The sequence below is a fragment of the Cryptotermes secundus genome, unplaced genomic scaffold (genome assembly GCF_002891405.2).
Source record: "Cryptotermes secundus unplaced genomic scaffold, Csec_1.0 scaffold1115, whole genome shotgun sequence".
Taxonomy (NCBI): domain Eukaryota; kingdom Metazoa; phylum Arthropoda; class Insecta; order Blattodea; family Kalotermitidae; genus Cryptotermes; species Cryptotermes secundus.
Genome location: NW_019733848.1, coordinates 619,212 through 646,337, shown reverse-complemented (window position 1 = coordinate 646,337; position 27,126 = coordinate 619,212). Strand labels below are relative to the sequence as shown.

At 38.9% G+C, this 27,126-nt stretch overlaps 1 protein-coding gene across 3 annotated transcripts in view; it reads right to left on the bottom strand.

Moving 5' to 3' along the window:
* Positions 1-414: 414 nt before the first annotated feature.
* Positions 415-27,126, bottom strand: part of LOC111868306 — a 168,875-nt gene continuing 142,163 nt past the window's right edge. For all 3 annotated transcript variants that reach the window (XM_033753001.1, XM_023858843.2, XM_023858844.2), the window contains exons 3-11: positions 18,099-18,203; positions 17,697-17,864; positions 16,198-16,302; positions 15,476-15,636; positions 10,452-10,637; positions 8,388-8,615; positions 6,751-6,906; positions 2,572-2,850; positions 415-2,008 (exon numbers count right to left, since the gene is read on the bottom strand). In XM_033753001.1, coding sequence (XP_033608892.1) covers positions 755-2,008; positions 2,572-2,850; positions 6,751-6,906; positions 8,388-8,615; positions 10,452-10,637; positions 15,476-15,636; positions 16,198-16,302; positions 17,697-17,864; positions 18,099-18,198 — 2,637 coding nt within the window. In that variant the 5' untranslated portion in view covers positions 18,199-18,203 and the 3' untranslated portion in view covers positions 415-754. The remainder of the gene's footprint in view (positions 2,009-2,571; positions 2,851-6,750; positions 6,907-8,387; positions 8,616-10,451; positions 10,638-15,475; positions 15,637-16,197; positions 16,303-17,696; positions 17,865-18,098; positions 18,204-27,126) is intronic.

The following is a 27,126-nucleotide window of genomic DNA, read 5'->3' as shown; positions in this document are numbered from 1 at the left end:
CATTACCCCGAATCTGATTTGTCAGAGCGCTCGTACTGCATGTTTAGTCTAGTGCTATTCAGTATTCAGTATTAGAGGGGGTGGGTTTCCCCACACACTGCGACTAGTAGTCTATTGTACGTCCCTCTTTAATATCTACTGTTGCCATACCCTACCGGTACTGGTGCTCGCTATCTCCCCTTTCTGCCTGCGAGGTCGGCCCTCTTCTGGCAGTGGTACCTGATAACTTCCCCATCTACCGGAGGCATTGGAAACTACTTGGACGGGAAACATTTTGCCTAATTTTGCTCAGAGGTCTCCTAGAGACATGAGGATCTTTTACGTGCCGTAAATCTAAGACACAGGACCCACGGCTTAAAGTCCCTCACGGAGGACTTGTTCCCTGAATTTTTCCGCCCTTAAAAATTCCACAACCTCCGCCAGGTTTGAACGCACGTACCTTGAGTCATGAGGTGGGAACGTTACCCCTAGACTATGGAGGCCGCTTTAGTCAAGTGCTATAGTCACTCAAGTATGTTATGGCACTGCTGGCTGACCAGACTGACTGAGGAAAACTGCAGTTCTTTTCAATTTCTGATATTAAATAAAAAAAAAACATTAACAACTGAATCACTATTGTGACACTTTTCATTTTATGGTATGAAATTTAATTTTTCCCATGATGATAAATAAATATTACTGCTTGTGTCTTTCAAAACTAAATCATAGGACAAGAGTCTTACCATCCAAAACTTCTTGGATGCCATCAGTTTCATCAAGGATATGCTCCATTAGTGACTTCATAAATGGGGTTCTTGGTTATATTGTCAGCATAAGCATCCAATAAACTAGCACTCAGGTGCTGTTGTCTGTGAGGCGTTCGGCTGCCCTTCTTCCTACTTCCAGATATGGATGAATTATGCACATCTGTGAATGTTGTGAAGACTGTTGTCACTGAGTCAGACATGTGCATCTTTTTGTGTTTGAAATGTGAGCTTTGTTTGGAAATGGTACTCATCTTAGGAATGAAGAGCGCTAACACCAACACTGTAGCGAGGACAACAAGAGCCATGCACACAGTGGGATCACTGTACTTCTCTGGAACAAATGAATAGACAAGACCCCAAACTATGAGCACAGGCATTGTAAGGAAAGCAGCCAGTGTCACCCAGTGCCCTTCCTTGTAGTTTCTCCTGATCTTGAGGACAGACAATCCATATAAGAAAGCAATTATTACAAGAATTGTAACATAGAGGTGCAGTAGCAGGAAATCTGTTCGGGGCATGTAGCAATATGGAAAGTCTTCAGAATCTACTCTGAATTGGGGTCTGTTCGTTAGAAACCACTGAACACTGATCACAACCTGAACCAAGACAATGAAGAATAAGATGATATACTGGTTAATATAGGATATTCTCCCACCCAAACCCAGAAGAACCAGTGATCGCAACTGCATCACTTTAATGATAAGAATACCATAACAGAGGCTCATGGCTACTGGATACAGAAAAGCACGTAAAGTGCATCTGATTTCACTGGAAGGAAGTACAAACAGCACAACGCTAACATACAGAGTCAGAATACCGAGGAGGAGGATGACACCAAGAGACTGATTGCCTGCCAGAGTGCCATCACATATCTTGATGAGCACATACACCAACATAAACATGGTTATACAAGTCCCAACAGCTGCTACAGCCACCATTACTGTGGCCCATGGTCGAGTGATGGAACTCTCTGGTGTAACTCTTCTTGCATTTACACCTGAACCATCTTCTCCTACAAACTTATCATGTGTACCACCCACTGGCACTTTTATACCCTTGACTGAAATATCTTTCAATCCAGCGAGCATTCCACTTTTGTCAAGGACTTCTACCGTGCTTGTCTTCGGAAATGAGTCCACTTCAAAACCTCGGGTCTGTTTCTCTTTACTGGAAACCTTCCTCCATCCATCGAGAAAATGCAGCATCATTGGTGATGAACTATGATCCAGAACAAGACCTTGATCATCTGAGTACCACCCAATCTGTAATCATAAAATATATGTCTACAGAAGCGAAAATGGAGGAGGGGGAGGGGCATCTTGGCATATATCATCACATTCTCAAGTTTTACCTTTGCTGGAGGTGACAGTTTCAATTTATGGACACAAAATCTGCACACACATCTGACTACGTATCACAGTCAGACTTCTCTTATTATAATCCAAGTCAGAATGTTGCAAACAGATAATATGAATAAAATTACACTAACTGAAAAAAGCAGAATGTATTTATGTAATTTCTGTTAGACTTTGACACTACTTAACCTCAGCTGGCAATGAAGAAATAATAAAGTAACAAATGCCATGATTAATACTAGCATAAATAAACAAGACTGTGTAACCCACATAAATATTCTACTAGAAATATTGTTCCACTCTCCTTAAGTGCATGAACGTTTACACCATAATTTGTTTCAGGCTTTTACAGATTCATAAAATAGTATTATTTGAAGATACACATCTCTTACTGAAGAATTTATAAAAATGTAGTTTTTCTCAAAAATTCCCACATAATAAGACAAATGGTGCACACGTAGTTAACTCACCCCACTCACATCTCCATTATCTCGAATATGAAAGACAACGTATTTGTTTGAAATGAGCTGTCCGTCATGTGTGACGTGGATACTTGTTCCCTGAAGTTCAAATGGGGCCTTGTGTTGTGATGTGAAACTAAACCGTGAGAGCGTTGACAAGATCTCTTGCTGGAAGTTGATGCTTGAAAGATGCGAGCATTCAGAGAAGTTGCGTCCTTGGCATTGCTCCACCTGCACTAGGAATACAGCGGCAGAGAATGCGGAGACAGCTTTCGCAACAAATGTCACCTGAAAGTGAAATTCCTTCATAAAAACTGCACAGAAGTGGTAAGAAGAAACAGACGTAACTCCTCAGGTTTGTCTTTAACACAAGAATGAAATAAGGTTACAATAAGAGCAGCAGTAGCAGTAGCAGTGGTGGTGGTGGGAGTGGGGGGTGGCAATAACAACAACAATAGAAGTGAATGGGATCTGACCTTTGTCAGCTCCAAAATTCTTGTTGAATTTAATGTTCAGTGGCTGTTGCAAGTATTTTAAAAAACAGAGATATCAGGGAGAGGAAGCAGTTCACTCAAATCTGATACAATTAGTCTTTCTCTACTAAAGTAGCAAATATTATAATTTTATTCTCAAAAATTTGTGCACATCACTGATGGGATTTGCATTCTTTAATGCGAATGTTAAATGGGACATTTCCCCATCAGAGTCAAAAATCAATTTAACAAGCAACAGACAATATATTTATAGATATTCATAAAATTACATATTTTACAGTTTCTCATATATATTGTTGCATGTTTCCTAGGCAACATGACGAGAAATTTATGCAGGTTCTCAGATTTGAATGAACATTTATTGGACAGTTTTACATTTGCAAATACAACTGTTCACACTTACAATGTCATCAGACATTTCCTCTTTACTATTACTATTACTTGCACCGCTGATCTTGGTGAAGTGTCTTCTGCTCTCCTCAGAGCTCAAGTGTCCTTGGTCCCTGGTTGGATAAGAACTCTTCTGTTCTAGTCAGATACAAACTCTGCTGGTCTCTGGCTGACATTGGACTGTTATAACTTAAACTCTGAGTGAATAGGAAATACCTTGCCGAAGGGCCAATTTTGCCATCTGTTATGCAAACACTAGCTGTTGTCATGAGAACGTTGGTCTTTGCCTAGGAAATCAACATTTGTTACCTATTTCTATATCATAATTTTGCCCTGCATTTTGGTGATGAGATAGTAATATATACTTAGTTTTCTGTGATCTGGCCCATGATAGCAGCCAGTAGGGGGCTCTTGTGAACATGGTAATGAACTTTCGGGTTCCATAAAATGCTGGGAAGTTCTTGAGTAGGTGGAGAATTGGCGGCTCCTCTAGAAGGGCTCAGCTCCATGAGTGAGTGAGTAAGTATGTAAGTTCTGTGTTTGGAACTAACGCATGCAAATGTGCCATATTAGGTGGGCCCTTTAACACTAAGGCATGGCGCATCCTCGGATTGTGGATAGAGTAAACACCCTCCAAGTATGTATAGGGCAGGTTCACTCAGGGCAGTGGTGGAAGAAATCTCAGAATATAAGTTAGATTTAGTGGGAGTACAGGAGATCAGACGAGATGAAGGCGGCACCAAACTAGTAGGCGAATATACATTTTTCTATGGAAAGGGGAATTTGAATAATGAATTAGGTATAGTATTTTTCATATATAAGAGAATCGTATCAGCAGTTAAGAGGGTAGAGTCCATATATAGATGAAATTATTGCGGATCATCAGTGTGGGTTTCAATGTAACAGATTCATTCATTCATTTTTTCACATTCCATAAAATCCTTACAAGGCTGAGATAACAAATAGATACAGAAATCGTCCAGAAATATACACTCGTCTTGCTTAGAAATCAAGCAGTTGTCAAAGTAACAAGTTTATAGTATACAAGACATAGATACATCTAAAAATTTATCTTGAAAATAATAAGTAAGACACTGACAATTTTAAGATAAAAAATTCAGTACAAATATTATTTACTAATCATGCTTATACAATATGACAGTTATTTAAAAACCAGTTTATAATATAAGACAAGCTTGAAAGTTGAATATAGTAGATCAACTACAGATCAGATCTCTTGCTTTTGTCAGATACTGAAGAAACAAATGGGCACACAATATGACAGTACATCAGATATTCGCAAACTCCAAGAAAGCCTATGATTCAGTTAGGAGGGAAGTATTGTACAGTATTCTGATAGAGTTTGGGGTACCCATGAAACTAGTTACGCTGATTAAAATGTTTTTAAATGAAATGTATAGTAAAGTCAGTGTAGGTAAACATTTGTCTGATAAGTTTTCTATCCAAAATTGTCTAAAACAGGAAGATGCTTCATTGGCACTGATTTTCAACTTTGCTTCAGAAAATGCCATTAGGAAGGTCCAGGAAAACCAGGCAGAACTGAAATTAAATGGGACACATCAGCTGTTGGTCTAAGCTGATGATGTGAATCTACTGGATGATAATGTAAATACCATAAAGAAACACACAAACTTTAATTGACAACAGTGAGGATGTTGGGCTACAAGTAAACACAGAGAAAACTAAGGATATGTTACTGTCTCGTCACCAAAATGCAGGGCAAAATCATGACATAAGAATAGGTATCAGAAGTTTTGAAAATGTGGCACAGTTCAGATATTTGGGAATGATGATAACAAATAAAAACCTGATTCAGGAGGAAACTAAGAGGAGACTGAACTCAGATAATGCTTGCTACCATTCAGTTCAGAACCTTTTGTCTTCTCATCTGCTGTCCAAAAACATAAAAATTAGAATATACAGAACTATAATTTTGCCTGTGGTTCTGTATGGGTGTGAACCTTGGTCCCTGACATTAATGGAAGAACATAGACTGAGGGTGTTTGAGAACAGGGTGTTCAGGAGAATATTTGGACCAAAGCGAGATGAAGTGACAGGAGGTTGGAGAAAACTGCATAATGAGGAACTTCATAACTTGTACGCTTCTCCAAGTATAATTAGAATGATTAAGTCAAGGAGGTGGGATGGGCAGGGAATGAAGCAAGAATGGGGGGAAAATAAATGCATATAGGATATTGGTAGAAGAGCCAGATGGAAAGTGACCATAAGGAAGACAATATTAAATAGGCTTTTAGAGAGATGGAATGGGATGGTATGGATTGCATTGATCTGGCTCAGTATAGGGACCAGTGGAGAGCTTTTGTGAACACAGTAATGAACCTTTGGGTTCCATAAAATGCTGGGAAGTCTTGAGTAGCTGCACAATTGGTGGCTTCTCAAGAAGGGCTCAGCTCCGTGAGTGAGTGAGTGAGTGAGTGAGTGAGTGGGTGGGTGGGTGAGTGAGTGAGTGAGTGAGTGAGAGTGAGTGTGTGAGTGAGTGAGTGAGTGAGTCTGAGTGAGTGAGTGAGTGAGTGAGTGAGTATGTGTATGTAACATGTTCTATATCTGATGGCTTTGGTGGCCAATAAGGATCTATGGAATTAAAATAAAATATAGATACAGAGAGAGAAGGAAGCTGAATGTTGCAAAAAGACTGATAAAAGGTAGAATTTGGGAATGGGTAAGAGGGTTAAAATGGTAACATGGTAACAGCAACGGGTTCATATATAAGATTTCCTTCGTTCAATTTCAGGCACTGAAAATATAAAATATTCCCTACTCCCCTCATAACTACAACATAGTTAAACACTGAAGGTATAACTGCCCTGTGCTGAACTGATTAAGCACTACACCATGAAGGCATATGGGGGAGTGGATGTATAGACCCATGGTTTCTTGCCCTTGGTACTAGTTGGTGAGTGGACAGCTTCACAACCCGGCTGCTTTTCACCTGGGGAAAGGGTCCACAGTACCCATTACATAGGAGGTTGGGCAGGCCCCAGAACTGGTCCGGATAATATGTTGAAGAGAAAATTCATGCTTCTACAGGGATTTGAACTCTGACCCCTCAGTTGTCCAGCCCGCAGCCAGTTGCTATACCGACTGTGCTATCCCGGCCCCCAGCTAAAATACTAGAAATACTAATTCCGAAATTCTTAAATTCAACAGAAAAATGGATATGCTTTCAGTGTTGTATATGAATACAGAGTCATATAAAAAAAAAACACCCCATATGAATTGGGGTCATGGGTCAAATGGTGATGGCAAGTCAGTCATGGTTTACCTCTGGAGCAACTTGCAGCTTTCCAGACAGCTCTGACATTTGTACTGCTTCACAGTCTCTGGCTGAATTCAGAAGGTCATTGTTCCACTTCCATTTGCAGCCATACGCCAATTCAATATACTCCTGCATCAGCGTGTCATTGTTGGATGAGGCAGTCTGCAAGTATACAAAGCAAAGTTTCCAGTAACTCAGCAACAATATTTGTACAACATATCCATTATAAAGTAACTTACGATAGGCCTGAAAGTATTTCCTCCACAATTAAATTATGAAATCTTATTTACTACATTTGTAACCATTTACAGTCATAACTTCTTATCTAAAGTTGTCCATTACATGTTTCAGTGATGTAAATATTATAATTGAGTGAATCTAATATGTATTACATTAATGACACATTAAGGTGTCACATAAGGTTGGCAACCTCACTGCCATCTGTGAGCCGACTGTCTAGAGAACTTGAAAGACTCAACATCTCACGACCCTATGGGTCCCTGCAGCCTGTTACAGGGAAACTTTAACTTTAGTTCACATTTTCATACTTAACAAAAATAGCTTATTCGTTACTATCTGCAATATAGCGTAAAGTTGACACTATTCATCTGATCTATGTTCTTCAAGTAATTTATATTCCTAATGCACACAATGAATACCAGTAGGGATCATTCCAGACTGAACAATATTTGGTAGAGAATTTGTTCCTCTCTACACAGCTGACTAACTTATTCTACTTATCATAATTCAAATCTAATCTATGAAACACCCACTGTTTTACTATGACTGTCATCATAAGGTAAGGTAAAGTTGTCCCTGTGCTTAGCTAACTAAGCACTATGACACGAAGGTGTATGGGGTAGTTGATGTATAGATCCACATTTTCTTGACCTTGGTACTAGTTGGAGGTGAGTGGTCAGCTTCACATGCCAGCTGCTTTACCCCCAGGAAAGAGCCCCTTGTACCCATTGTATAGGAGATTCGTTGGATCTCAGAGCCAGTCTGGGTGACATGGAGAAGTGAAAGTTCTTGACCCTACTAGGACTTGATTTCCAATGTCTCAGTCCTCCAGCCCACAGTCAGTCGCTATACCTACTGAGCTATCCCGGCTCCTTATCATCATAATAAGATTGGGTCAATTGCTTACAGTATCAAGGGCATGGAATCTGTTTCATAGGTCATGACACTGTCTTATGGCAGTTTCTGTTACCCTTAGTGATAGGGTACAGTTTAATAGCTTCATGGCTTAACATGGATCCTTGGCAAGTGTCATCTGGCATGCTTCAAATACCCAAAATTTTAACTTTTGGAGAGTGAAGATTTCAATCTGTGAGCAGAAAAATTTGCATAAAGATCTGACAGCAGATCAAAATGAGAACCCTCTGGCTGACAGTCTAGTGTCTTATTTCGATAGAGCTAAGTCCCCTTGTTTGAAATATAAATTAACTAATCCCTGTGACAATACTAAACTTACTACTAAGGATCTAAATATTCTGTTTTAATACAACAAACAACCCACAGGAATATTACAATCTCATGACCCGGTAATTAATTCACATTAAAAAAAGTATACACAAATTGTTTGTGAAACGGGTATGAGAAATGAATCAGCAGTGCTTCTGGACTTAAGCATGTACACTTACCTTCAATTTATTGAGAAAATAATTTCTGAAGTCTGGTAATTCAGGCATGTGAGGCTCTATGAGGTAACCTCCAGTAAAAATATTCTTCCATAACTTCAGTAAGTTCTTATCAAGACCAATTGTTCCAGTTAATAACACATTATTGTGAAATGTATAGCTTCTCAAGTGTTGTGCTAGTGCATATATTTCTTCTGGTTCAAGAATCAAAGCTACTGTTTCATTTGATTCCTGAAAATAAATGTAAAAGTTTTCATTATATTGAGTGTACTCATGTCAAACTATTGCCAAATTAAATAACTTATTATAAATATAGTTCTGAGTTGTAGTTACTGAAATGTTTAGACAAATCTTCTAACCACGTTTAAATGTTTAAATTTTAGAAGAACTGTAAAGGAATCAGGACTTTTGGCGTTTATTAGCAGGAAATTTCCTGCAACATATAAACACTGATAACTATCTCTACAAATGAAAATCAACATTAATATTTTTGCACTGTACACATATGAGCATCCCTGCATATCACTGCCATATGTCACTATTGTTACGAAGTTATTTGTAAGCAGCAGTAGCACACAAAAATTTGCTGATATATTTTGACACTGATCAGGTAGGTCTAAATGTTCAGTGTGAAACATGTAAAAACTGATCTACGAGTTCATATTTCATCACAAGATCTTATACGTAGCATATAAGAAATGTTAAATATGGCAATAGCTTCCTGATTTTTATAATCATTCCATGAGGCATTTAGTGCTTAATGCATGCTTTGAGCATCCACTCACTAGCTGAAATGTTTGTGGAATTGGTAAACTATGTCAAAGTACTTCTCTACATGCCCAATGAAGTGAACTATAATCAATTTTTGAAACATGCTTGGAATATTGTCATGAAGGCTAATTGCAGGGGAAAATGCATAGCCTGGCTTGCATGTGCCTCTTGCAATGTCTGGATTGTTCAGAAGCTGCTCAGATAATTCCAAAGGCCACAGTCACCTGAGAACTTACTAGATGCTTCCTGAAGGGTGACATGCCTATAGTGTAGCTGCAAAGTTCTTGCAAGAGGCCAAATCATTTCTGTTCAGTGCAGGACAGATAAGTTTGTAGTGAGACAGTAAGTCAGCCAGTTGCAAGCCTCTTAGTCAATTAGTGTTCAGCTGGTCAGTACAAGTGGTCAGTTAAGACAGTGAGTGGGTGGGTGGGTCGGTGCGTGAGTGAGTGGGTGGGGGGGTCGGTGCGTGAGTGAGTGAGTGAGTGAGTGAGTGTGAGTGAGTGAGTGAGTGAGTGAGTGAGTGAGTGAGTCTTCTCTCAGTACAGCATAGTGCACAGAAGAAGAATAGGTGACCGAGTGAGCAGTGCCATTAATATGGAGAAATAAGTGAAGAGTGAAGTGATCTCAGTAGCATAAACAGCTAGAGACATGGGACCGTGACTGCAGCACAAATTGAGAATTGTTACAACATAATGGCAACTGCAAGGGAATATTCACATGAGAAATCAAGCATGCTATTTACTCCATTATGAAGTGGTGAATTGTTTGTAAAACACTAAAACAGTAGCCTAATATAATCAAAACCGAATTAACATATACAAATTTTCCAACAAATCAGGTGTGTTCAAATTAAAACCTGCACAAAAGATATGATATTGCCATATGCTGAGGAGTAGCCCAATTTCATACACCTCAATTACAACTTCATTGTGACTGACAATTTATATTATATTCATAAGCTTCACAACAGACTGCCACAAACTTTACAATTTCTTAATTGTAATAAATTATCATGTAATAATATCTGAAATAATGTTCATGTAACAGTTTTAACTGAAACAGACAGACTGACAAAAAGCAGGATGCAGAAGAAAGTGACAAAATAATTTGACAAGACACTCAAGAAGAGTACTTTGATCAAGGGTTATATCTAAGTTTTCTTTTGCCTTCCCCCTCCCCAAATGACTAGTAGGTTATAGTGATACAAACAAGGATATATTATATCATAAATATATCCTACAAATTACCAGAATCGAAGGTTAATTAGACTCTTTGAATAACAGAGTATATACATACTGATTCCTCAAGAAACTTTTTCACAACATCTCCAATGACTTTGGAATGTTCAGTAATCTGCAGTATACGGCCAACTAGAATTCCCATCTCCATAGCAGTCTGTCTGAACTTCTTAATACTGTGTGAACATGATGAAATGAGGCTGACTGACTCAATTCCCAACTTCTTGCCCACGGCCAATACAGGCTGTAAAAAACAATAAGATTTTTACAATGTAAGCCTTACTTCAGTATTACTGTTAAAGAATATAGTATTGAATTGAATTGAATTGAATTTATTTACATTCTATAAATCCTAAGCAGGTTAGTACCTTTGGATACAGAACAAGTCAAAAGGTTACATACATAAGTACAGGCAATTTTAGCTTAAAAATTAATATAACTTAATTTTACATCATTCTCTATTTACATTGAAGTATTCATCTAAAGAGTAGAAGGAATGAGCATGTAGATAATTCTTTAACTCTGATTTAAACTTTTTAGTATCATTGCCCAAGTTTTTAATACTTTGTGGCAGATTGTTGAACACTTTTATGCCAGTAAAGTAGACTCCTTTTTGATATACTGATAAAGTTGATGAGGGTAGGTGGAAGTTATATTTTTGTCTAGTATTCATGTTATAGACATCAGAATTTAATTTGAATTTATCTTTGTTGTAAACAACAAATAAGAGAAGCGATAATATGTATTGCGATTGAAGAGGTAGAATTTTTAATTTCTTAAATAATTCTCTACATGAATCTCTACTTCTACATCCTGTAATGATTCTAATTATATTCTTTTGTATTTTAAAAATTATTACACTATGTGAAGAGTTCCCCCAAAATATTAATCCATAGTTCATAATAGAATGAAAGTAGGCATGGTAAACCATCTTCAATGTTTCCTGTGACATAAAAGGCTTAATTGATCTCATCGCATAGCAAGCTGCATTTAATTTAGGTATAATTTGTTCAATATGTATTTTCCAAGACAGTGTACTGTCTACATGTATTCCAAGGAATTTTGTATCAAGTACTTTACAGATTAATTTGTTGGCATAACTGATGTCCAGATCAATTTGGTGGTTGTTTTTAGTTGTGAATGATATGTAATGGGTTTTATCAAAATTTAATGAGAGTAAATTGGCTTCGAACCATCTGTTTAAGGCTTCAAATACAATATTTATGTCATTTTTAAAGTTTTCAAATTTAGAGTTCTTAAATATTATACTAGTGTCATCTGCATATAGAATTGGTTTAGATTTATTGTTGATGGTTTTAGATAGATCATTTATGTAGAGAAGAAAAAGTAAGGGACCTAAAATTGATCCTTGTGGAACACCGTGCTTTATAATTCCCCAGTTTGAAAATGCATTATGACTGGAGTTTTTATTATTTATTTCAACTCTTTGATACCTGTTTTTGAGGTATGATTTGATCCATTCATTAGCTTTGCCAGTTATTCCATAGAAATTTAATTTCGATAGTAAGATATCATGATTAACACAATCGAAAGCTTTTGCTAGATCACAGAAAATCCCTCCCACAATTAATCTGTCATTGAGAGCACTTAAAATATCGTTAGTTAGTTCATAGGTTGCTTTTTCTGTTGTTAGGTCTTTCCTAAATCCAAATTGCTCTTTGACTAATATGTTGTTAGAATTTAAGTGTTCAAGTAGTCTATTATACATAACTTTTTCAAAGACTTTTGAGAATGAAGTCAATATGGATATTGGTCTGTAATTAGAGATGCATTTTCTCTCTCCTTTTTTAAAAAGTGGTTTCATTACAGCGTATTTTAAGCGTTGAGGAAAAGTACCTGATGATAAAGATTTATTACATAGATGATTCAAGGGTGAACTGATGTAAACAGAGCTTGCTTTAAGTAATTTGGTAGAGATTTCATCATATCCATGTGAATTTTTGGGCTTAAGGGATTTAATAATGTTTTCAATTTCCTTCCTTGTTGAGAATTTGAGATTGATATTTGGAAATGAATTGTTAAAGGCACGAGACAGATAGTATATTGGATTATTATTATTATTATTATTATTATTATTATTATTATTGGAATATGTTTTCTCAGCTAATGAAAGGAAATATTCATTAAATGCACTTGCGATAGCTTGTGGATTGTTAGTGGACTTCCCTTCAATATTCAAACTTTGTACGTCTTCATTAACAGATTTCTTTCCTGATTCAACTTTCACAATATCCCAGGTGGTTTTAATTTTATTGTTTGATTTTAGAATTTGGCTGTTATAGTTATTCTGTTTGGCTTCTTTAATGACTTTTGACAAAATTTTACAGTACATTTTGTAGTGACTTTTTAGTCTTGGATCATTACTGTCCCTACTGGCCAAATATAGTTGTCTTTTGTGTTTACATGAAGTTTTTATTCCAATTGTTATCCAGGTGGATTTGTTTTTATTTTCATTTTTGACTATTTTTAAGGGAAAGCTTGAATAAAAGATCCTCAAGTATGTGTTCAGAAAGCAATTAAATTTAGAATCAATATTATTGCTGTCAAATACATTGTCCCATGATTCATTACTTAATTTTGTGACAAAATCTGCCATCGTATGCTTGTTGATTTTCCTTACTGTTTGATATTGTTGATTACTGGGCTGAAGGTCAATATTATTTATTTCTATGAGTTGAGCATCATGATCGGATAAGCCATTTATAAAGGGTCCTACAGTATAGTCTCTTAATTTTGAGTTATCAATGAATATATTATCTATCGCTGAACTAGAATTATTTTGAACTCTTGTGGGAAAGTTAACAGTACTGGAGAGATTGTAAGATGATAACAAAGAGTCTAAATTTAGTTTCCTATTACTGTCGATGAGATAGTTTATATTTATATCACCACAAATTATAAATTCAACTTTTGAACTATGCAGTACATTTAGGATGGTTTCTAATCTATTTATAAAGTGATCGAAGTTTCCAGATGGGGCTCTATATAAAGTCAGTATACAAATATTAGAAAAAGGAGAGTCTAACTTTAGAGCACATGCTTCCAGATCCTGGTCTTTGCAATAATCTTCTAAATTTATTTTAGTAAATTTTAGGTTTTCATGTACAAAAATACTCACTCCTCCTTTCTCCAGTGTTTTCCTACAGTATCTAGCACCTAAATTATAATTTTCTAAGTGAAGATGTTCTAATTCCAGCTGTTTCATGTGATGTTCAGTAAGGCACAGTATGTGTGGAAGATTTGAATTCATGGAGCTTATTAGTTCATTTGTTTTGTTTCTCAATCCTCTTATATTCTGATGGAATATTCTTAGTACTTTATTATTCACTGAATTTAGTAGACTGCAATTACCTTTTCCGATTTCTATTGGTTCACTTACATTATTGTCTGAAAGATTAGTTTCTTTTGCAATTTCTTTTACTTGATAAACTTTACTTGCACTCTTTATCCTAAAAAATGATTCTGAACACCCATGACAACTGGAATGTGTCTGCCCTTAATGCTCTCTGCAATGAGTCGCATCAGCTTGTCCTTGCCTCGAGGATTAAGATGCAAACCATGGACAGTATGTTCTCTCCTCAATATTGAAGAGACATCAATCGCATCAATGTGGGCCACGCCGACCTCCACAAGCGAACGCTCAAGCCGAAGATTAATCTCCCTTACACACCTGTTAATCCATGGCTTGTCATGACGCCAGAGAAGACCAACAAACCTCACATTGGTGTGACTAGTTTTCTGGGCAATGTCACTTAAATCTTTCTCAATTTGATAATTGAGGTTTCTCTCCAAACTGTTACCTGGCCCCCCAACTATGCATTTAATATCCAAATGCTGTTTAAATTGGAAGATTGACTTGTGGACATCATATATCTTATCAAAAAGGAAGGTAAGAAGAACAAAATTACAAGATTTCACATAAAATTATAACTGAAATTTTTGTATGATGATTAACAAAAACAGGCCTTATGCCAATATGCATAACAATGTTACGCTCAGTTGACTAAATGAAAATAAATAATTTCACCTAAAACATAATGATGATACAAAATATATGATATAAATTAATTCTAATGATGTAATTTAAAAGTGCTGCAGAATTATATTCATCTATATAATTGAAGATATCCTTTCACGATGAATGTATGTACTGTATACTGTTACATAAGAATCATTCCTCTACTTTCTAAGTAAATGTGTATCTTTCGAAGACATTATGAACATATGAAAGGTACAAATCCTCGAAATTAAAAAGATAATTTTTTGTATGATAAATTGTAATTAAAGATTTTCTTCTTTCCAAAATTAAATTAGATTTATATATGATGAAACCTGAAATGTTCTCCAGAGAGATAACAGCAATAATAATGAAGGAAAATAAGGCACTTTACAGTGACAGTGTGTTCAGAACTCTGTGACAATAAAGGCTATTCTATATTCTGTTAAAATTTATATTTTCATTCCCATATTTAATTAAAAATTGCTAGCTCTTTGAGCTCCTTGATTCTAGAATGAGAAAGGGGTTTGGCATTTCTTCATTGTGTGTGCATCTGTATGATAGTGGGCATGGTCTTGGGCTTGTCAGTCTTGCCTGCTTCCTCTCAACTTTCTTCTTTAATCCTTTTATAAATTTGAGGTACTGGTTCAGCTGAACTGGTGCAAGCCAGCTGCAACATACCTTACTTTAAGAGAAAACCAAATGAGTTTATCTGTGAATTTATGGGTTATATAACAAAGTGCCTCTCTTATACAGTATCGATACAAATTTTGTGGACAAGCATAAAAAAATAAAGATAACATAAAATTACCTTGGATTTTAACACTGTTTCATATTTCTGTATTTCAGCATACTGTTGCAATTGTTTAACTTAATGTCCATGTATTTATTATCAATATTGCAACACTTGTTTATTTTTGACAGATTACTTTGAATATGATATCACATAATTTTACACCTCCACACCTGCACCACAACAGAGTTCTCCTATGTATCCGGTGAATGAGACAGATCTAACTAATAATGCAGGTAGTGGTGATATCGGGTAGCATTGTTATCCTTACCTTGACCACACCACTCATATCTGGAGCTGTTGTTAGTATATTTCCCTCCTGAATTACTGAATCTGCTAGTCTTGGTGATGCTAATATTAATGGAATGTTGAACGCGTGAAGAGTTGTTACAGTTTCACCCACTATGTCTGGATCTCCCATTCCAATTAAGCCTAAAAATATGAAATATATATTCACTTCTTTGATAATATAATCTTCTTTACAAACCTTGCAGAATGAATTAAGAATATTGAGCTAATGAAGCTCAGTGACCATAAACATGCTTTATTCTCACGCATCATTTGCCTGCCAGATAGTCGCATCTGTCAATTCTACCACAAGTTTCATTAAATGTAGTATCAAGACCCACTACTAAAATTTGGATATTTAATTTTGGATCATTCATAATTATAGTGAGATATACAAACATTCTATATATTTCCAGTCATGACATTTCTTTTTTATAAAATATTTCTGAGACTTAAATGATGAATTGTGATGAAGTAATTCTGTATTAATTTAAACAATGAAAAGGAAATTGGATTCTTAGTTATAGTCAAAAACCAAATTTAAGGTAGAAGCTGTATCATACAGTTTCTCTGTCCCAACACCTGCTACTAAATTTACTGAGAAGTAATTTTCATGCAAGTTGCTGCTGTTTGTTCTGAAACTGTGCCACTTAGATCTAAAGCCTTAAGAATAACTGAAAATCTCTTTCAGGTTGATTTAATTACCTAATAAAGGCAGTTTTCCTCGGGGATCAAGGGCATTCTTCACAGCAAAAAAAACATCTCTGATTGCAACATCTTTCCTGCCACATGTATCAAACACCTCAATACCTGAAATGAGAATCTTGTGTGTATGTCATGGAAGAGTTTACAAATGCATGTTAGTATTGGTTTCATGTTACCCACAGGCCTCCACAATTGGTCTTGCAGCTATAATGGAGACTTTTCTTGAAGCAGACTTCAGTTTGATTTGTAAATGATGCATTGAGTAAGCAAAGAAATTTTGCCACTTCTTATGTTTTAACTGATTTCTTCTGGTTAAATTTGCAACTGTGTATTCATTATCACTACTGTTACTAAATAGATCTGGTATTTAGTTAACAAATTTGAAGATACCTGTCCGCATTTTACATACAGTAATTTCCATATCTAAACAAATTTAAGTGGAGGAAAAAATTATGGATGGTTACTTATGTTTCCAGCCCCTTCTCCCTTATACTTAAAATGTATAATTGTTTTGGAAGTGGTAAAATGAAAATGTTAACATTATTATGGTCTCTGACTTACATATTATTTTAAATTATGTTATCATGTCAGATGACCAGTCTCAATTTTAACATTACATTCTTTTTGAAAAGCTTGTCATCGTGGCCAGTTAAATAATTCATACATTTCTTAGCTGTCAAAGTACAATTTAAAGTAAAAACTTTCAAAAAGTGGGAGAGAGATATATGAGGTACAGCATGGTTGTTTAGCATGCTTAGGCAAGTTTTAAGGTAACAGAACTTGTTTCTGACACAAGTAAAGATGGTAAGAGAGTTGGTCCTGAATGTCTGAAACAAATTTATATGTCAAACTGAGGATTTCATGTAAACTAAATAGTATTGAACTACATGAGATCTGAGTTCTTCTGATTAGGAAAGATGCAGACAAAATAGAGATGGGTTCCAGCCAATTCCAGACATGCATAAACATCATGCACTTAGATTCTGCTCTTCTGGGTTATGCAGTTTTGTCAGCGGTCATCAACGTTTCACAGTGACTTACTGCCTTCCTCTCATATCCTGAAGGTGGGGGCTGGAGTTTGGTAACCACCCACCAGGCTACGTGGTGTCATAATTCAGAAGACCTCAGTCAAAGAATTTAACTTTTCAGTCAAATGTAGATTTGGAGAGAATTAGTCTTTATGTTAGCATAAAAAGTCTAGAGTTAAGTAAAGTCTCCAAGGATTTAAATTAACTTTGCTTCAAAGCTATCTTTCATAAATACATATAATATTTATTAGGGTATGCACTGAATCCAATTTATGAGTTATGCATACTGTATCACCTGAGAGCACTGTGCTCATGAAAACTCAATTTGACATAAGCATGGAGAATTATATGACTTTGAATTGGACAGACATGGAATTGCTCCTCTCAGGTTTCTTGAGAACGTCTTCTTCTGATTACACCCATTACTCATTTTAACAGGTAATTCTGCTGTGATGTATGTAATTGACTTACCAAATTTAATACCCTGAGAAACTGACTGGTTATTGATCACCTCTGCAGCCCATTTGGCAGCCAGAACATACTGCACAGCCGGCAGATTTAAAGCACCACAGTGAGGTTGGAGCAATGTCAAGTCTCCAAAGCTTCCAGAACCAGGGATGTGTAGGTCAATCAGCACCCCTAGAAGAATTAAGGGAAACATTAATGTTATTTTGCATTACCACAATCATTAAAATAAAATACAAGAACACAATAAATTGCTTATACTTAAGTTTATATATCTCTAAATGTTGACTATATAGTAATAAATGGGATTAGGCTTAATAAGGCTTTGAAACTTGGACATTAATTACTAACACTTACCAATACAATATTGGGCACATAAAGATTAGAATAAATTGTTCACTGACTTACCCACTGATGCCTTGTCATATGTTTTTGAGGTGACTGGAGATGAAATTTTGGCCACAAGCAGAATGAATGTCAATGCAAGATGTTTTTCCATTCTGTCCATTCCACCTTCAAGAAAAAGAATGTCATTTGTTACTTCTGGGTAGCTTCTCATCCAAGCTTCTTTATTAATTATATTGCATGTAATTATGACATTTTTACACATAAAATAACCCCAAGGAAACCTGTAAAGTGTTGTCATTGGTAGTTGCCAACTGTTGTTGAACAACAGCAGCAGCAGAAACGATAACAATGATGATGACAACAGCAAACAACAACAATGATGATGATGATGATGATGATGACAATGGTGGTGGTAGCAGTAATGATGATAATGATAACGACAACAGCCACAACAACAATCATAATCATAACAGGTACTATGAAACTTTAAGAAGAATGTTTTCTATTTGTTTCAACCGCTCACCTCCAGCCAATGCCGAGGTCAAGATAATGTGGTTCTATATATCCACTCCCCCATACGCCTTCATGGCATTGTGTTTAATTAGTTAAGCACAGGGACAACTTGACCTTCACCTTTACACTCTTTAGCTACTTGTGTGGGGCACACGGTAGCATAGTTGGTTGAGGCACTATGCTACAAGCCGGAAAGTCGCGGGTTCAAGTCTCAATGAGGTCACTGGATTACTTTCAATTGACGTAATCCTTCTAGCTGCACACTATGGCCCTAGGTTCGACTTAGCCTCTAACATAAATGAGTACCTGGAATATTCTTTGGGGTAAAGAGTGGCCGGCGGGTAGGGCTAACAACCTTGCCGCCATCTATGAGCCGACTGTCTAGCAAATGTGGGAACCTCAACATCTCACAAACCTATGGGCTTCCACGGCTTGTTAACGGGATACCTTTACTTTACTTACTTTCTATCTACTAGTGTACATTTACATAAAACAAATTTTATAGCAACCGGTTGCAACTATATGCTGTATATACCACCATACTGGGGTTACAAATGAACAGATACCTCTTCCCTAGCCTATCAGTGAGCTGCACATGTCAGTCTTTGTGTTCTTTTGTTCATATACAGATACGAACAGTGTGCTATGACGCCTGAAAGCCAGAATAACGGAACCAGTAGAGGCAGCCATTGCTAGGCAAAGGCCAGATAAACACGCTCCTACATCAATAGATGGGCACTCAACAGCAGAAGAACTCCCTGGCCTGCACTGAGGCGACATAAAGAGGTCCAACACAAGTTAGATCACTGATCCCATGTGGAGGAGGGGTTGAATACTTCCACCGTGGCCCTGCGAGTCATAGGAGGCGAAGAAAAGTGAACCCAGTGTTTGGGGGGTATAACTGGGCCACCTTGTTCCTTGGGGATATAAATATGGGGACCTGGGCCTCCAGGTTGAGGGACCCTCAAATCTGAGACAGTTTCTCAGGACTCGGACCTAAGAATGACTGCACTGATGAGGACCAGCAGGAATTGTATGCGCTAGACCAATCCTCTCATCAGAGAGGATGTTACATAAAGATTTTTACCTAAAGTGTTCAGTTGAAAAAAGATTACTGTTCGTGAGTCTTGAGAGGCTTGTAGTCAAGATCAACTGATTGACAGTAAACCTCCAGTCATAAAGTAACTCTCTCTCTCTCTTATAGACCAGTGTGACAAGTAAGTCAGTACCTTCAATAAAACATTAATCAGCAGTAATGACTGATGCTTGCCCTGTCTGAAAATTGTTTCAGATACCCACATTCTGAAATTGCAACTCTTGCAAAACAAGATTCTTCACACCACTGGTAACTTTCCAGAGAGCACATCAGTCGGTGCGTTGCACACGGCTTTGCAAATATGGTACATTTATGACTACATAACAAAATTGTGCAGTCCACAAGCAGAGGTCTTCCAAAATCATGATGAGATTGCAAATGTTAGTGACACTGGAAAACGCGAAGCCCGATATAGAATATACACATAAGAGGTTTAAACTTGGCGGCAGTCAAGCATACGACCATTCAAGTAACCAGGCAGCCGTTGTAACATGAGCTACATGAGTTAGGTCCTGATCTGCTATGCTAAGTCGTGTACATATAGAACTGTAAATAATAGTATCCCAAGAGACTGTATGTACATATATACTAGAGTTAATACGAGTATATAGAACTGTCAATAATAAGCATCTCGAGAGACTGGACCCTTGGCAACTGACTATGTACGCATGAACTGCTGATCTTGACCATGGTAAATATGACTGCACTGGCTAGAACCAATTTCAATTGTAAACATCAGAGAGGGCACACACGTTAACAACCCTGCAATGGTATGACAGTAATAAAAATCTCTCCTTGAGCCCCAGATGGCTGCTTGACACCAAGACAGACTGGTCCACTGACCATTTGTAATAACATAGGGGTAGGCAGTTAGTAGCCGTTGTCACAGTTGGTGGCTGGATGGAAGCATGCAAGCAGAAGAATCGCCATTTTTAGACAGCGTTACCTAGCAACGACTAGCGAAGGGGTAACAAACTGAGAATTAGTGTGTGCTATTGTGATTCGTAGAGTGTGTAGATTAATGAGAGTGTTGTAGTTATTTGTAGTTACAAGTCATAAGCACATGATAAATTGAACAATCAATGTAAACCCAGTGTCTAGTCAATAACATGTCACACTTTTAAAGATATCAATAGACTGACTTTTGTGAATTCTACATGAACATCATGACACAGCAGACCTCACCACTTTAAATTCTTGTCATGAAGAAAGTCAATATGGAGGCTGCAAAAATTTGTGTGATAATAACATTACTTATACTCATCCTAATGTTTTTTAATTTTGTATGGTGAATGGCTTTGGAAAATTTACATAATATTAAATGAACTACCCTAGTAAAGAATAATAGAAAATACTAACAATGGAGAGTTAGCAAAAGTTTAGTAGCCTGAGCATAACAGCTGATGAATCACTACACCTTGACCTAAATTTATTCTATTTTAAATACATATTTGTGTTTAGGTACATATTCAGCAGCACAGCATCACATACCCAAAGACCTACAATGTAATTCTTCAAATTATTTGCTATTAGTTTTCTTGGAAACTGCAAAGTGAGACTGAACATTCAGCATTCATTTGCAGGTCATTAGCAACTCTTTACATTCCTTCAAAATTTTCCCCAATTATACTGATTAAACTATAACTGCTATGAGATGAGCATTATAATCCCGATTTAAATGTACGCAAAATGTGCAGAAGGGTTCAGTTGTAAAAGAAAAAGTCTGGCTGTGAGTCTGAAGGGGCTTGGCACCAAGATGAACCGATTGGCGATAAACCGCCAGTAGTAGTAATGAATGAGTTTTGAGACAGTCGCCTGCCAGTAAGGACATGAACACGTAATGTGAGGAAGCTATGGTGTTGAAAGCCGTTACCAGGCAACAGTCTGGGAATTCTTATTACGTGCTGTAGCGAGCTGCAGAATGTGTGAATTAACGTTAGGGCAATAGTCATTTTTAGCTACGTTATGTAATAGTGCAATACACCGTGTCCAGGATCCGTTAGGACTCTCTTTTTTATTTTGCCCTGCAATGTCATCTGTTGGCGAGTTGTGGCGTTAAGATTCTTGAAGTTTCAGCTGTGGCGGTAGCGTAGTTGTTTGAGGTACTATGCTACAAGCCGGAAGGTCGCGGGTTCAAGTCCCGATGAGGTCACTGGATTTTTTTAAATTGACCTAATCCTTCCAGCCGCACTATGGCACTGGGGTCGACTCAGTCTCTAACAGAAATGAGTACCAGGAATTAATTAAACAATTTTCTTTGGGAGTGAAGCGCGGCCGGCGCGTAAGGCTGACAACCTTACCGCCATCTTTGAGCCGATTGTCTAGATAGTGTGGGCTCCTCAACGTCTCACAACCCTATGGGCCTTCACGGCCTGTTACAGGGGTAGCTTTACTTTTACTTATCTCGCAGTCCGCAATCGTTTGTGGGCGAGAATTCTTCGAATTCGACCTGAATATCGAGAGCAAGGTTCCTGGTCGCTCCTCCACGACAATGCCCCGCCCCACAAATCGAAGATCGTGCGCGATTTTTTTTGGCCAGAAAAGGGATCACAGCCCTTGATAATCCTCCGTATTCAGCAGATTTCTGGTGGTTCCCAAAAGTTAATTTGGCGGTGAAAGGAGATCGTCACGACACCATCCAGGACATCCAAAGGGAATGTACCGCAGTTTTAAATGCGATTCCACAAAAGGAGTACAGTGACTGTTTTCGAAAACGTTTCAATTGATTCCAGCTATATATTGATTGAGAAGGAGACTATTTTGAATAGAAGAGTGAAATTTTGAAAATAATTCACGTCTTGCATTTTTAATGAACACAGTCCTAACAGAACCTGGACACACTGTGTATATAACTAATTACTAATCCAAACCCCGTCTACAGTCACGTGATAATATTAAAAATATAAAACATGAATTACCAAACTCCTGTCTGTCAATTCTCTAGTTGCAGGGGTTAAATAGGAAATCTGGCAGTTGCTTAATGCTGCTGTTAATATAAAAGCGATGAGATGATTATAACAGGTGAGCAAGAGTGGGCCATCGTGAACCATCTGAAAACAATGTTGAGTTGCTTATTTTCGGGGACAAGAAAAATTAAAATAAACAATACTGGAATAGTTGGTTCCCTGGCTGAGTTTAGAATTGGGTGCCACTGAAATGCACGTCAAAGAAGTTAAAATTTGGTAACTTTTCTACAGAAAAGTTTCAGAATGGAATTAGAAAGGAACTTCGTTGCAAAGTGTCAGTGCGCTGAAGAATTTAAATTGAAAACAAATGGCAGCAAACTTGGGAAATAGTGTGGTTACCTTTGGAACCTGTGTTCTCTCGCATGGGAAATAGTGTAGTTACCTTTGTAACCTGTGTTCGCTTGCATGGGAAATAATGTGGTTACCTTTGGAACCTGTGTTGTAGAGAGCAGGATCCTGTGCTGTGTGAAACTCAATCTCTCAGACGACAAGAAGACTGGCTGGTGGCACCTGGAAACAGGGCGCTGGGGAGAATATCAGAAGCTGAGAGAGAGGAAGTAAAAGGGGCTAACGAAAGTTACGTAGATCGTGTTGATGAGGTTCATAATTTTCACTCCTAATTAAACGTTATCAGAACCATAAAATAAAGGGAAATGAGATGTTGGGCAATTGGCACTCATTAAAGACATCAGAAAAGTGTACAAGCTTCAGCTGGTAAAAGTGAAGGGACGGAATCACTTTTTTTTTTTTCCGTTTAGTGAGGGGTGGAGTCCAGCTGGGTCCACTTGGCACGGCAGCCACTGATTGGCCTTTTGTAGCCTGCCCCGGGTGATTATGATGATAGAGAATTTGGTGGAATGAAGAATGGCAAGGGAGACCGAAGTACTCGGAGAAGACCTAACCCAGCGCCACTTTTTTTTTCCCCTTGGCACTACAGCCCCAGTGGGCCTAGGCCTACCTCCACGAACTTCTCCGTTCACTTCAGTTTTTCTAGATCTTACACGATCGGTAGGACTCCTTGGGCGAGTCATCAGCTCGTCGCAAGGCCTATACTTGTACACAAACACAGAAAAACGCACACAAACATCCATGCCCTGAGTGGGATTCGAACCCACGATCCCGGCTTCCGAGCGAGCGAAGACAGTGCATGCCTTAGACCGCTCGGCTACCGTCACCGGCCCAGCACCACTTTGTCCACCATAAATCCCACTTAACCAGACCAGAGTTTGAACCCGGGCCGCCGCGATGGGAAGCCAGCGACTAACCGCTTGAGCTATGGTCGAAATCACTTAGAGAAACGGAATGGAACGGCACGAGTGATGGGGGAGGATAAAACAAAAGAAAGTAAATGAAGGGGGAAGAAGAAAACACGTGGGAAAAAGCCGTGGGGAATTCCTTGGCATGCTGGGCGACTCTGCTCCATGGATGGAGTCATTCCACTGGTCTGATACTTGCAAGAAGGGTAGTACAGCAGTGTAAGATGGGATGATCACTTCTGTGGTTAGTGCCTGTAACGTCATGCTCTTCCGCATGCGCGGCCACGCAAGAGCTGCACCTACTGTTGGAAGCAGCCTCCAGCCCCGTAGTGAAACTGTATGACTGAGAACTGGGCAGGCTAGGCCGCCACGCACCCGCCACAATTGGCGTTCACTCCTGTCCACTCCTCACTTCGGAGAAACTCCAAGACAAATTCTTCGAAATGCATTTCGTGGTTTGGTAAATGGGACGTCTCTTGTGTGATGCCCAGTCATCATTCAGTGCCAGCAGCTGCCATATTAACGCGCCGTGACATGCAAACGGAAGTGTGGAGGTACAGCTCCAAACATTTTCACATCTGCAATAAACGTAAAGCGGTGAGTAATCAACCCCAAACTCCGGCCGCTCTGTGCGTCGTAGTTCCGGTATAGAAGCAATGGCGCCTCTGCCGTGAATCAAACGCCGGTCGTTAAGTCCGTAACCAGTCACTACGCTGTCACTATCCCTACATGTGTGTACTTTTGTTTCCACTGGAATATACTCTTCTGCAACCCATCTGTCATATCACATAACATTTATTTCATCCCAATTGCATTCCGCTGTGTAAGCATATCGCCATTATTCAGGCTTCCAGCCCCCACCCCACCACCACAACGCCAATCCAAATTTTTTTCTTCCGGGAATAGCAACAGTACTGAATATTGTTATTATATGCATAGAAGGGGGCACGCGGTAGCGTGGTTCGTTGAAGCACTATGCTACAAGCCGGAAGGTCGCGGGTTTAAGTCCCGATGAAGCCATTGGATACTTTATCAATTGACCTAATCCTTCCAGCCGCACTATGGCACTGGGGTGAACTCAGCCTCTAACAGAAATGAGTACGAGAAATTAATTAAATAATTTTCCTGGGGGATAAAGGGCGGCCGGCGCGTAAAGCTGACAATCTTACCATCTTTGAGCCGATTGTCTAGATATGGTGGGACCCTCAACGTCTCACAACCCTATGGGCCTTCACGGCCTGGTACACGGATAGTTTTACTTTTTCCTTTTTATACGCATAGAAGATGAAATACTTGTGCATGCCTTTGTGATGTGATACTAGTAAGTGTCCGGGGTTCCGTGACAAATAATTACTGGGTTGCGGCTTTAAACGAAGCTGTTTACTGGAGAATTACTCGTTTACACTCACAATCACAATCACTCAAATAACGCCCTCTCAGACGAAGCGACGTGATTAGTCCGTCGTCCCTCTGCGGTTATTCTCTTGCGCCGCTATTCTCGGTGGAGTCTCTTTTCCCTTGATTCTTCTCTTGTCTCTCGTCGGCTCCGAGCTCTTCCCAGTCTGCCTCATTTTACGACCGACGGTCAGTCGGCATAAAGCACCCATCTGGGGCTTGCGACCAGATCTTTATTACTGTCAGACAGTTGCGTGTTTGTTATGTCGGACGCCCTCTCTGACGAGAGGACGGGTCTGTCTTTTATATGTGCTGCTGGTCCTTGCCTGCGCAGTCTCTCTCGGGTCTGAGGCCGCGCCATGACTCAAACGGTTAGTCGCTGGCCTCCCACCGCTGCGGCCCGGGTTCGATCCCGGGTCTAGTCAAGTGGTTTTCTGGTGGACAAACTGGCGCTGGGATGGGTTTTCTCCGAATACTTCGGTTTCCCCTGCCAATCTTCATTCCACCAAATTCTCCATCATCATAATCACCCGGGGCAAGTACAATAGGCCAATCAGTGGCCGCCGTGACGAGTGGACCCAGCTGGACTCCAACCCCCACTAGCGAATTAAAAAAAAAATTAATTCTCGGATTCGAGTCCATTGGGACTCGCGACCATATTTCATTGTCTTTGATCTGAGACTTCCCTCTTCCTCGCCTCCTACGACTCGCAGGGTCACGGTGGAGGTATTCGAACCCTGAGCTGCTCTCAAGTCAAAGTCAAAGTCACATTGCGACTGACGGTCAGTCAGTCAGTAAGTCTTGGTGTCGAGCCCCATCTGGGGCTCATGACCAGATATTAATTTTACCGTTTGATAGTTATGGTTTTATTTTCGTGGGGCGCCCTCTCTGACGAGAGGACGGGTCTGTCTTGTGCATATGCTGCTGGCCATTGCCAGAGCGATCTTTCTCGGGTCGGAGTCCCTTGGGACTCGCGACCATATTTTACATATTTTTACCATATTTTTACTTACTGAGCTGCTCTGTTGCATTCTATCCTCTTAAATAGATCTTAGCGTACCGCTGAGAGAACAGCTTGTCGAAGGGTTCTGTTTCCAGTGTTAGCTACAATATTCGTTAGCGGGTCTATTCGTTGCCTAGGAATTGCTAGCTGTTGACTAGCAATAGACGCTAGTTTGACACTGCCTTACGTAGGAAGTGGCACTTCTCTACGCAGTGGGTTCACCTGTCACAATACTTTCCTTTACTTTGTATTATTATTGTAGCGGACAGATCGACCGAACGACCGCCGCTTGCGAACTACAGACCACGGAGTTTGTTTTGTTTGTTTTTTATTGTAGCGGATTTGACCAACGCGTTGCCAGGCAACAGCTCTGTAAACACGGCCCAACAAGCAACAATAGAGGAAGCTGTGTTTTCCGTGTCCGTGATGACGTCACAACAGTCACAACAACATCACACGCTCCCAGTGTCACACACAAACTACATTATCGCAGTCTCACTGGATCACACGCTCCCAGTGTCACACAAACTACAGTATAGCAGTCTCACTCGATCACACGCTCCCAGTGTCACACAAACTACAGTATAGCAGTCTCACTCGATCACACGCTCCCAGTGTCACACAAACTACAGTATAGCAGTCTCACTCGATCACACGCTCCCAGTGTCACACACAAACTACATTATCGCAGTCTCACTGGATCACACGCTCCCAGTGTTACACACAAACTACAGCAGAACAGTCTCACTGGATCACACGCTCCAAGTGTTACACACAAACTACAGTATAGCAGTCTGACTGGATCACACGCTCCCAGTGTTACACACTACAGTATAACAGTCTCACTGGATCACACGCT